This window comes from Vicugna pacos, chromosome 5 (genome assembly GCF_048564905.1).
Source record: "Vicugna pacos chromosome 5, VicPac4, whole genome shotgun sequence".
NCBI classification, from domain to species: Eukaryota; Metazoa; Chordata; class Mammalia; order Artiodactyla; family Camelidae; genus Vicugna; species Vicugna pacos.
Window position 1 is genome coordinate 91,506,307 of NC_132991.1, and position 12,806 is coordinate 91,519,112.

The 12,806-nt window shown below is 51.7% G+C and overlaps 1 protein-coding gene and 1 long non-coding RNA gene across 2 annotated transcripts; one reads left to right on the forward strand and one right to left on the reverse strand.

Moving 5' to 3' along the window:
• Positions 1-307: 307 nt before the first annotated feature.
• Positions 308-4,461, reverse strand: ARL4C (ARF like GTPase 4C). Its single transcript, XM_006209136.4, has one exon. It carries the CDS (start codon positions 3,796-3,798, stop codon positions 3,220-3,222), a length of 579 nt encoding a protein of 192 aa, XP_006209198.1. The 5' UTR covers positions 3,799-4,461; the 3' UTR covers positions 308-3,219.
• Positions 4,462-7,421: 2,960 nt separating this feature from the next.
• On the forward strand, positions 7,422-11,504 carry LOC140696268 (uncharacterized). Its single transcript, XR_012072407.1, has 3 exons — positions 7,422-7,747; positions 9,737-9,856; positions 10,978-11,504. It is a non-coding gene; the product is annotated as an uncharacterized lncRNA (long non-coding RNA).
• Positions 11,505-12,806: the final 1,302 nt, after the last annotated feature.

Consider the following 12,806-nt stretch of genomic DNA (forward strand, 5'->3'; position numbering starts at 1 on the left):
CCTTTTTTTAATAACTGAGAGGCTGGGGACCAACTGGTCATTGAGGTCATTTTCCTAAAGGATTTGTGAGGACCACTGACAGGACAGGGACAGGTACAAGTGGAGACACACAGACTCCTGTATCCGAGCCTCTAAATCCTCCACGCAGGCAGAGCTAGGCCCTTAAACCAAAAAACCACAGATGGCTAATCCAGCCCGGACCCCGTCAGGACAGCAAGACGCCCTCCGTCCCTCCACGCAGCAGGAGAGGCCTAGAAACAAACATCAGCAACTTGAAAAACCATCCACAGACCATTTCCCCAAACGATTGATTGTATAAATAATTTATTTCTGTTCACAGCATCGTATATGCATATAAAAGGGAACGGGAACAGAAGAGGAGGATGATCAGGACAGAATTACAGCAGTAGAAACGCAAACAAACCAGAAGACATAGTCCCAATACCAAGACAGAGAATCTGCGAAGAGAACTGTTCTGAAACAAAACTGGCCTCCCTGTGTCTATTCGGGAGCATTTCAAAAGCTCGTGGGGGAGGCCAGCTTCCCCTGCGGGGAACCCATTCATTCTCCCAAGTACAGGAGGCATAATAAATCACTGACAGTGAGGTCGGACCCCTCCCCGGGTGACCACTCCAAGGTGGTTCGGTCTGTGCTTCCTCGGCGGCGTGGTCCGAGACAACATGGGCTATTATTAGTCAAACACTACAGGAATCAACCGAGACTCTTTAACTATTGGTTGATACACCACAGGGCTTTACTGCACAATTACTGACAGTTGACTGCACCCTTAAGTATTGAGAATGCAAAAAACAAACTCATTTCGCATCACCTGTAAAGCAAGACGGGATGTGAACAGTGATCTTGAACCTAAGTCTGGGTAACACGAGAAGGTTACAGTATTTGGCATCTGCAATGTCACAAAATAAATATATTATCTCTCAAGAGTGTGGAACTACCAAAATGTCAAAGTGCTTAAGAAATTGTTGCATGTGAAGAAAATAAAGAAAGATGGATTTTTTTTTAATAATTCTATACAGAATCTTCAGATGATGGGGCCAGCCCATTCAGAAACCAGTGACTATGCTGTCGGTACGTAAACTGAAATCTTGCAGGCTTGTCAACGCTGCTTAGCTAGTTTCTCTACTGAGTTTCTACAAAAAGACCAGCATCAGAGGGGTACCAAACACATCAACAAAAGAGAGAAGGAAGCTGGGCTGCTAGGTTTCTCCTTTTCAAATATTTCATAGAATTGGGTTTCAAGCAGGAAGCCAGGACGCCTACCTCTGGTTCTTAACTTTCTGAGTGCAACGGACCATAGGCATGGATTTATAATTTGACTAACCCACATACTCACGTATGATCATGTCCATTTTCTAAAGGCCTCCTTCACAAAGAAATTTAAAACAGTGGTGGGAAGGGGAGAGGAAACTTATTCTATCTGTAAACATGGCTTCAAAGAAGAAACAAAAATCAAACAGTAAGTTTAAACTTCCCTTTTGATACTGTGTTTCGGGGTAAATGACAGCTTCTGCAAACCAAGACTCAGTCCTGATTATAAAGGATTTTTTAAATTACATTATTAAAAATATGTATTTCTTCTTCTTTTGCTTTATCTTATTTCCAAAGCCTCTTTCAAGTAAACTGTGAGGAGCCTGAGAACAGGTGACCATTACGTCACACGCTCTTTATCTCAGGCACTCACTGTGTCCGCATTTGCTCTCTGGCCAGTTCCCGTAAGAATGAATCAGGAAGGACCTCCTTGTGCTTTTCCCTCGCCTTTAAATCCATGCAATGAGGTCGGCTTTTGCAACACGGTGGGCTTTTATTTTTTTGGTGCGTGACATCAAATACTCCAATGAGACGTCTGTCATGAGAATACTTAAAGCAGATAGGCCACCATGAACCAAATTAGAATTTGACATGTCGCCACTTGCAGTGTAAAGGGATCTAAAAGGGCAGAGCCAAGTCTTTTTTCCTAAATCAGGTATTTCTAAGGTGAGTATTCATTCGTAGCAGATTAAAAAAAGAAAGAAAGAAAACATGTCTGAAAAGCAAAACCCATCATCAAGCGGTCCTGCAAGAGACATCCCGTGCAAAAACCAGCTTGTAATTCAGCACACATCTGCCGCTGGTGTGCTGCCACAGACCAATCAGTAAGGCTGGCTAAGAGAATTCAAGATTCCACACATATGGGTCTAGGAATGTATGCCGATTAGGCAGCAGAGGGAGGTCCCCGCATCTACACACTCACACCCCATCCAGCAATGACGTCAAGAGCCTTACCCTTTAAACACCTTTACCTATCCTGCAAACAGTAAATGCATCATTGGCCACCACCTCCAACAGTTTTTTTTTTTAATTTTTATTGGTCTCTTTGTGTGATAATGACCTACACATGGACAGGGTCCAAACCATCTGGAAGATGTCTGATTCCAGGCTGAAAAGCAGTTCTCCACAAAACTGGTCTTCCGTTGCTACCACAAAGCACCATGAAAGGGGCATCTTCGAGGCCATTCCCCCGCCGCTGAGGCCAGCGCAGTGCCCCGTGCCTTCAGGCTGCCTGCCAGCTGTATTGTTCCAGGCAGCCCTCTTATGGCCCAAACCACCAGCTCATTTGGGCCCAGAGCAGGACAAATGAATTTTCACAGGGGCCTGCCCTGTGACATAAAATTATCCAGCTTTCACAGCCCATGAATGCAAGGGGAGGCTGTCCCCCCAGCACCTCCCATTGTCATCATGCCCCCAGATGGGGACTCCTGGGGATCTGGGAACTGCATACCTCAGGTAACTCACAGGTGCGATCCCCAGTGAGGGCGGGGTAGCCTGAACTTCTGGCCCTGCTGGAGAAGGAAGAAATCGCTTTTGTCTCTGACATCTGAGCCTTCCACCTGGGCGGGGATGGCCAACGGCAGGACCTGCACGTCCACTCCCCAGCGGGCCCCCCATCCCATTAGTAGCTCTGGCGCGTTCAGACAAAAGGTCCCCTGAGCTTGGGGTGGGGGCAGGTTGAGCGCGGGGTGGCAAGTCTGCCTACATACCCAGGCTGAGTCACTAGTCCTGCATTTGGCTGCAGATTCCGCTTTAAAAATTCGAAGCATCGCTTTGGTTCGCTGTCTTTGTTCGCGGGCGCGGGTTCTCGCTCATCCATCCAGCCTTTCATTCATTCATTCCCGACTCGCTCGCTCGCTCCCCCCTCGCTCCAGAACGCTGCCCGGCGCATTACCGCTTCTTCTTCTGCTTGAGGGACTTCCTGCGTTTCAGGATCATTTCATAGAGCTTGTCCATGCCCTCGGTGAGGCCTTCGCCGATGATGGCGCACGCCGGCTGGACGTGGTAGGTGGTGGCTGGGATGAGCTCGTGCAGCGCCAGCTGCTTCTCGATCTCGGCCACTGGCAGAGACTTGGGCAGATCCTGCTTGTTGGCGATGACCAGCAGCGGCGTGCCCTGGTTCTCGGCGAATTTAGTCACCTTGTGCAGCTCCGTCTTGGCCTCCTCCAGCCGGTCCACGTCCACCGAGTCCACCACGTAGATGATGCCGTCCGTGCAGCGGCTGTAGGACTTCCACAGCGGCCGCAGCTTCTCCTGGCCGCCCACGTCCCAGAAGTGGCAGCTGATGCCCTTGGCTGTGCCGTTGCTCAGCTTGATCTTCTCCGTGTTGAAGCCGATGGTGGGCACCGTGTTCACGAATTCGTTGAACTTGAGCCGGTAGAGCACCGTGGTCTTGCCGGCCGAGTCCAAGCCCAGCATGACGATGTGCAGGGACTGGAAGGCCGAGATGTTGGAGGAGATGTTGCCCATGGCTCCTCGCTGCGGCGCCGGCCACTGCGGCTGCGGCGGGAGGGCGCCGCCCCCCGAGCAGTTACGGGCCCGACGCGGCCGGGCGCACCTGGGCCCCGCCTGCCGCCCTCCGCCGCGGGCACCGGCCCGGCCTGAGCGTCCCCGGGGCGCACGGCTGGGCGCGCTCAGACGCCGCGGTCCCCGCGCGCGCGCCGGCCGGGCATCGCGTCTCTCGGCGGGCTTTTGTCTCCTGCGAAGCCGCCTCCGCGGCCGCGGCGCGGGATGCTCGCGCCCGGCGCCCGCCCCGGACCCGGGCTCGCTCTGCGGCTTCCTCGGGCCGCGCCCCCGCGCTCCGGCCGCTGCCCGGGCTCCTCAAGGCGGCCGAGTCTCCCCACGCCGAGCGCTCGCCTCTGCCTGGGCGGCGCCGCGAGGCCGCTCCCGCTGCCGGGGCGCGCCTCGGAGGCGCAGGCGGGGCGCGGGCTTTCCCCGGGCGTCGCTGCCGGCGCGGCCGCCTCGCTGTCCCCGCAGTCCCCGCGCCGCCGCCGCCGCCGCCAGCCTGCAGCGGGGAGGGCGCCCGGCTCCGCCCCTCGCGGGCCCCGCCCCCGCCGGCCCCGCCTCCCCCGCGGCCGGGGTCGGGCGTGGACCTCCCCGCTGCGCGGCTGATTTCGCGCCCTTAGGAGCTTTCAAAATCGCCCTCGGCGTCCCCTCCCGCGCCGCGCCCAGACAATGGGCCCCGAGCCGACTCTTCCTCCCGGGCCCACTGACGCATCCTGTAAAAATAGCTCCCGGCTCCCGGAACTCCCCGCCCCCGAGCCCAGGGCGGCAGAGTGCCGGCGGGACTACCGCCCTGGGCGGCGCAGCCGGCCTCGGGGAGCCGGTTCGGGAGTCCCGGCCCTGCGGGCTTCGGCGCGGCCCGGCGTCCAGGGCGAGGCGGGCTAGGGCAGCTCTGCGGGAGGGGCTGGGGAGCGTCGGGGTGGGGGTGAGAGTTTCCCGCTGGGGAGTGAGGGCAATGGGTCAGGTCCCCCGACCCCCCAGGAGAGAGAAAGGAGGGCGCTGGCCGAGGTGCGCCGGCCCGGCGCGCTTTCACTCTCCTGCCCTTTGCGGTACCCCGGACCCTGGCCCTCCCTGATGCCCTGGCTCGCTTCCCTGCCAGATCTCCAGGGGGCTCCACCGGGCCACCGCCGCGCTGGGGGCCCAGTCCTGTGCCCAGGGCTCCCTGGAGGCCTAGCTTTCTCTTCCTGGTGCCAGCGGTGGGTCCCTCCCAGTCTGCCATGGGGGCATAAGGAGACCTGTCGGCCCCAGATAACTCTGACAGCTCACTAGCCCCGGACAGCCTCTCTGGTGCCTTATTTCCACTGGCTCTGCTGACATCACAGGTCCAGTGTCAACATCTCAGCAGGGCACCCTCTACCACCCTACTTTGAGAACTGGGAACCACCTGCCCACAGGTGCACCACTCCTCCTGCACCTGGCTCCCCAGACGCACTGGGGGCTGAAACAAAATGTAGCTTGGGGTCCGTGGCACTACAGGTAACAAACAGAAACGCCAGGTGCCAGGTTTCCATCTCCCCTCACTAGGGTTTAGTGGTCTTATTCTGGTTTTTAAATGCATAACAAAGGCTCATCCTCTCTGGATGAGGAGGAAACTGGGGGTGCCTTAGGGATTCACACAGACCTGGCGCTGAGCTGCTCTCAGCAAAGGCAGCAAAGGCGGAATGGACGGTGGCTTCTTCCCAGCTCCAGCTTATGAGGCAGAAAGATGGAAATACGGGTGGAAATGAAAATGATAATCATTTATGAACAAAACCCAGAATTTCACAGAAATACTTTTCTTTACCACCTTCCTTTCCCAAGCTGTGATAAAGTAGGTGACTTTGTTGGCACTAAACCATGTAAGAAAATCCCGTGCACACAGTAGGAGAAGCCATCCCTTCTTTGAAACTCCCCTGGTGACAGCAACCTTTGTCGTCATCCACCCTCCAGACTAGTTCCAGGGCTAGAAGTGGCCTTGCAGATCATTCTGTGCCACCCGCCATATGAGGAAACCAAGTCCCAAGTGCTGTGACTTTGCCAAGGTGGAATCTACACGCAGACCGTCTCTTCCAAGCCCAGCGGTTTTCATGCCAAGGGATGAGGGCCTGCCTGCCCTCTCCCACTCCACACCCCACCCACACACTTTTTTAATTTGATGGGGCAGGAAGTTGTAAGCAACCTGAATTCAGTTATGAAAGACAGAAATTCAAGTCAAATTAAGCTGGATAAAAACGAAAATATAGTCACTGACTTAATGGAAAAGTTCACGATTAGGGTTCTGTTCAGGTATGGCTAGATCCAGGAGCTCAGAAGAAGTCTTTAAAGCAGGTCTCTCTCCATCTCTCTTCTGTTTTCCTCTATATCAATCAGTTTTCCTACTGACAGCCCTGGGCTCGCATCCTTGGTTTAGATCCTAGAAGGAAGAAAGGTGTACCCCTTTCCCAGTAACTGGGACAAAGCCTAGAGGACGCATCCCTCTGGCCTGCCCCTCCCGGCTTTGCCTCAGGCACCACTGTCCAGAAGGAAGGAGCGAGCTGATGGGTGGGGCCCAGGGGCTGCAACTGGGGCAGAGTGGTGCCCAAAGAAGACGCAGGCATCCATTCTCAAAAGGGCTTATTGTAGCAAGTAAGCAAAAATAACAGATGTTGGTGTCATTTATAATGATTTCATTTTGGTTATCGGGAACCCTGGGAAGACAGGCTTTTGTGTTTTTGGAGTGATTTTCCTGGCTCTCTTCAAGGCCTGTCCCATAGAGAGCCACCTCCCCGTAGGCTGTTTCTGCTCCCTCCTTCCTCTGTGCGACACACAGGGGCTAGGCCAGGTGGCAGCTTGAGACGGGACTTGGACTAGTAGCCTGGGACCCAGGCATCTGCAAAAAGACAGATCAGACTGGTACCCTCTTGATCTGACTCCCGTAAATACCTTAACGTTGGACTCCTTTCCTTTACTTGCATCTACCACCTCCCTCCCCACCTCCCCACCCACCGGGTCAGGTCTTGCTTTTATTTTAAGCAAGGTAGGAGGGAAATAGTTGAGTGAAACACCTGACGTGCTTTCTTGGTGCTGTCCTGATTACTGCCAGCGTGGCTTTGACGGCAGCCCCCACTCTTTGCACCCCCGTGGTGGGGTTAGTAATGAAGGGCTGTCTGTTGTCCAGTAGAAAAAAGCAGATTAAGAGGCATTAATAGAGCCTTCCAGAACAGGGCCATTAAACAGCAGCTCCCCATAACTGAATAGCAATAGCGCTACAGTCTAATTTCACTCACCAGGTGATGAAGTTGAATTTAGAGCTGATAATTTAACTTCTAACATGTAAAAAAATGTCATCTAGCTGAATCAACTTTCCTTCCAGTATGAATTTCAGTTGAAAAACACTGAAATCATGAAAAGGAAGTAATGTTTACCACGATGTCAGAAATGCAAGGCCCACTTTGCACCGCGGACGTGGTGTCACGGCCAACAGCCCAAGCTGTGTAGACGGACCGGTTGGGGCTGTCCATCTCCCACCGCGTTCTAGCCACGTGGCAACACCCGAGGTTACCGTGTCTCAAGCTCCCCATCTCTAAAATGTATCTCCCACAGGTGGTGGTTGTGAAGATGGAATGCAGTGATACCCGTCAAGTGTCAGGCACAGTGCCTGGCACCGAGGAAGCGGTTAAAGGTTGGCTGTGATACTGCAAAGAAACCGGGTTTATAATGGACACAGTCACCGGAGTCCTGATGGTCTCCCCATGGGCAAGCGTTCCGCTGAGTGGAGAACCCTGGCTGTGGCGTGCTGCTTTCTTCCTTTACATTAACTAGAATAAGACGTTTCCCAAAGAATAACACACCTTGTGCCTTACCTGAGATGAATTTCACTTCCAGCAGCAATATGTCCTTTCTCTTCTCTTCCACATCAAGATGACTCCGCACCCAGAAAAGAACTCAGTGAGTTCAGGTAAGCAGGATGCACTCACTTGGCAGTGACTTTGAAATTGTATCCTAAGAGATCCTCTTTTCCCCTCCCCACCCTTTAATGGCTTAGACATGAGGTGTGCCACCAATTCAAGTGACTTTTGAGTGGCTTCAGCGAAGAGAGCAGTGTATTCCATTGTTACTGTCTGCTTTCGGAAGGTTAATGGCATAAAATGCAAAGGGGAGCATCCCATCCAGGGCTGCGTGCGGATCAGGGTGAGTATGAGAACAGGGGCCTGTGTGTGCACAAGCACGCATAGACTGTGTGTGATGACTTGCCTTTTCTAACTGGATCCCTGGGTTCGGGCTCACGGCCCCCAGGCTTCGCTGTTGTGATGCAGGACTGCCCTCTACTGAGCTTCTTGTATAATAGCTGAAGAGGCAAATTTGCCTAGTGCCTGGGAAATGTCCAGCCCGCACATACTGCACGAATGAATGAATGCGTGTCTGCCTAACCTGGTTCTCTCGAGCCGTGGGACTAGATCTCTTGGAGCCCCACTTGTGAAGTTAGCAAGCGCTTCTCTGTGAGGCTCAGGTGCAGGCTTGGGTCTTGTCTCCCGTGCAGAACAGGAGGGGGCATTTGCCAGGAGAGAGGACCAGGAGCAAGAAAGGGAGTTACCAGGAAAGCTGTTCCAAGAATCACAAATGAATGGGAGAGAGGAAACCGCCATCCAGGAAACGCCGCTGAGATAAGAGATGGGAAGAAATCAATGTTTGCTTCTAGCTCAGAGGGCAGGCGCCATAACAGGAGAGGGGGCCAGGAGTCCAGAATAAAGGAGGCCAACTGGACAGAGGAAGAACGAGGCTGGACACAGCTGAAGCCGGGTGGTCGGGGATTGAAGCTCTCTATCTGGTGGGAGGGTTTCCTAAATGAAGACCCCCACCCGCACTCCCAGAGTCCTGGGGAGGCTGGACACAGGATCTCTTCCTCTATTGTCCATTGTCTCATCACTGGAGGAGCCCCTGCCCCAGGGGACACACGGAAGGGACTAAAAATACCTGTTCCAAGGGGAGTTTTGTGGATGGTGGATGCCGCAGTAGGTTTTGGTGGAGACAAGTGCGCATCTGTGGTGCCTGCGGGCCTCATTCAAGTGGTCTGAAGCCTGGAAATATAAAAGGATCCACTTTTAATGTATACGACCTCCCCCTTTCCCCTCTGGGAACCATCTGTTTGTTCCCTGTGTCTGTGAGTCTGTTACTTCTTCGTAAATACATTTAACTGTAGTGGTTTTTACATTCCCCATATAAGCGATATCATATATTTGTCTTTCTCTGACTTACCTCACTCAGTATGATAAGTGCCAAAGAATCTGACAAAAAAAGTATAACTGAATCACTTCGCTGTACACCTGAAAGTAACATAATACAGTAACTTAACTATACTTCAATTAAAAAAAAAGGGTCTATTACTCTATTGTCCATTCAAGTTCATGGTTTTAGTGAAGAAACCAGCAAAAAATATCCCAGTTCAGATGGCCTTAATTCTGATTTTTGTGAAACAACAAGACTGAAACAATTCAAGTTCTCATTTTTCCAACAACCATTCAGTGGAGTTTTGCTGTTTGGGCAAAAAAATAGCTAAAGGCTCCCCTCCCCATTCCAGCTCTCATGATCAATGGCCGATCGCCAGCATATGTCTGAGACAGGTATGATGGTCTAGAAGGCTTTCTTATTTTCTAGAAATATCTTTCCTGTCAATATTCTTTTCAGGTAAGATTTGTGTATAAGATGGTTTTAAGTCTCTCCTTAAAACTTCAGTTTCACCTCTTAGGTGAACTCATTTCAAGGACGCGAAGGCCCGATGTGTTGGAGCTCAGGACTTCGCATGGCTGAAATGACAGGAAATCCTCCCTTCACTGGTGGTGTGCGAAGATTGGGCGGCGGGTGGGGGGAAGAAAAAGCTTGGTGTGCAAAAGTTACTTCTGATTCCTTTACTAATTCAATCACTGTGATTAAATTTCTCCTCTGATAGCTACAAGGAAGGAAGAGAAAGAAACGGGTCACAGAACTACCGGTGACTGGAGCTCTGCACCAGGAAGCGAATTTGATGGAAACGTGGGTTCCTTTCACCCCCCTTTCCCCGCCTCCCCAGGTGAACTGAGATGCCTATTATTCCCATTTAATTAAAACCTAGTTGGCCAGACCCAAGAGAGATGGAAACAATTGTGCTTTTGTGCCTCTGTCAAGCCCTGTGGGCGGCAAGGCGACTGGGTGTGTCGCCAGCTCTCCCTTTGTCTGCTGTGTGGTCACTCAGGATGGCTCTACCCTTTTAATACCACAGCTGGCTTCTGGGGGCCCGTCCTCTATGTGAATACTGCACAAGTGTCAGAATAAAGTTCCTTGGCTTCTTGCTGCTTCTCTTAGAGGCATAGCCACGTAAGACTCCTGTTTCCCCTTCTGAGTTACACTGTGCTTCTGTAATCTAACACTTCGCTCCATTAGCCATAGAAAATCTTTCTTGCTCCAGCCTCCTCCAATCGCCTAAATCTGCTTTCCTAAGGTCACTGGGGACAAGAGGGAAAATCCAAGGCTTTTGGGTTCCCTTCTTACTGAGACTTTCAGTGGATCCTGCTGGCTGCTCCATGCTCCTTAAAATTTTTCTCTAAGAAAACCAGCTGGCCTGGTTAAGTGGCAAGACTTCTGGCTCCACATGCTGCCCCAGAAATGCAGGACTGATTCATGCTGATGACCGTCTGGGAAGGAGATGCTCACAGGCTCAGAGGCACATCACTTGCCAGGACCTCCAAACACAAGTCCCAAAACCATGCTCCCCTCCCCTCCCCCGATCATGGCCTCCCCTTGCCCTCATCAGTCATCTGTCCGCAGAAGGCTGGTGGCTCCTGTGGTGGGTCTTGGACCTTCTCCTCCTCTTGGCTCACAGTAGTTAACTCCATCCCCTCTCATGGCGTGTTAGTCTCTATCCCTGCCAACACTGAGTAGGGCACTCAGAGCTCTCTCTCTATATATTCTGCACCAGATTATTGTGCAAGCGCAGCCAACCAGCAGCAGATAATAGACAAATCCTTCTTCCCTTCTGTCTGCTCTCTTCCTACATCGAGTCAACCAGAGTCCAGATAATTCTATTTTGAAATAGCTCTTAGAATTACACCTGTGAGCCCTTTGAAATCACATCTATTGTTTTTTTCTTCCATTCAGGACAATTGCCTTTATTTATGTCTTTAATGAATATGGTATTTCCTTCTATTTTTGCAGGTGGAAAGGAGCAAACTTCACCAGGCTCTGCCTCTGTCCCCTCTGCTTGCATCCCTGGGGAAGAGGGCAGCCAGCCCAGTGGACCAGAGCCCAGTACTTCCCTGGGTTAGATTTCACTTCATCAGTGATGGGGTGAGCCCCCAGGTGTAGATTTAGTGTCTGTCCCCACCTGTCACAGGTCAGCTCTGGGGGATCGGCCTTCTTACATTCACAGGTAGAGAAGGTCAAGCCTCACTTACACCCTTGGCCTAAGTTGCTTTCTCCAATCTAGCTTTTACCATGGAGTTCTGGCCAAAGATGGGAGATTGGTCACCAGTGGTTGCCCAGCCAATAAAGTGACACTACCTGGTCCACATGGGGAGACGATAAGCCAAGGGCTTCAGGCCTCAAAACCCAATTCTCAACCCCTAACATGACCCTGGAGAACACCCCAGTAAACTCTGGGTCCAAACAGAGTGTGAGGAGACATGGCCTTCACACAAGAACCGAGAAAACGCCAAGGACGGAAGAGACCCAGATACAGAGTCTCCAAGATAAGACGAAAGGTTTCCTGGAGCGAAAATAAAGGCACAGGGAAGTGAATTCAGTTTCTCCTTTTCCTTGTTTTTTGATATTTCCACTCTAATCAAAGACATCCCCCGTCTCATGGCGGACCCAGCCCTTCGTTCATAGTAGAGCTGGCTTTTCTCTCTCGAGGAACTCATGTTCAAGAGAACTAAGCTTGAAATGAACAAATAGTCACTTTTTAGTGATTAGGTAGGACATGCGATGCAACGTTCAGAAGGTACAGAGGGTTTAAGAAGTCTCTTTCCTGCTCTCCCCGCTTCCCCAGCCCCAGCTCCTTTCCTCAGAGGTAACTGCAGTTACCAATAGCTCCTATCTCCTTTCAGATATTGAATTAGCCTGTTTTCAAGCTATACCTTAGAGAAAATATGTTTATGCTTCTCAGCACTCCCAGGCAAAGAAGGCAAAAGAGACATAAATTATTCTGATAACAGGTAGCCCCGAAGAGCTAAAATACGGCCATGGAGCTGATGCTCCATGTACCTGGAGCACCAGGTAAGCTACTCCAGAGAGCGACCATGAGCTTACCGGGGAAAGGGAGAAGCTATCAGAGCTCTCCAGCCCCACCCAGACCCGGAGCCCAGAGGGGCTTTTGGTCCCAAGAGCACCTGGGTGCTGGGATCACTTGGTGGCACCCCTGGGACACCCATGCCTTCCGCCTCAGCCTTCCCGTGGTGCCGCTGGACACCTGCCATCCAGAAGACTGAACTTCACTCCATCCACCTAGGCTGCTGTCCTGACAACTGGCCAGCCATTCGGAAGCCCCTCTCCCTGTCTCCTGCATCTGGACCTACAGCGGCTGGTCACTCTCGTCAGTCCCAGATGCAGCCCCCGTTTGTCTGAGTTATGACGGTCTGGCACAAATGGACAGAGCAAGGCTCCTGGAAACGGTAGCTCCAGAGACCAAGCCAGCAGTTTTCCAGTCTGGGATGGCTTAGGATGAAAAGATAAAGAAAAACAAAAGCAAAGAAACGAGAATAAATTTAATTTCTGTGATTGAATTCTAGCTTATTTATGTAGTATTTCTTAACTTAATTTCCAGCCTGCTGTTCATGGACCATGTCTTTGTTATGATTTTATCTAGTGCTAAGTGGGCAAAATAACTGGATAAAAACAGTCCTAGGTTCTTCCTTGCCAAAGAAGTCATAAATTAAGATATAAAAATTTGACTTCAGAGCAGAGTGATGATTCAAGAAATCAGGGTTAATGTCATACGCAGCCATAAAGACAAGGAGTTGGCTGAAGACAGGCTCCTTCCCTGGAAA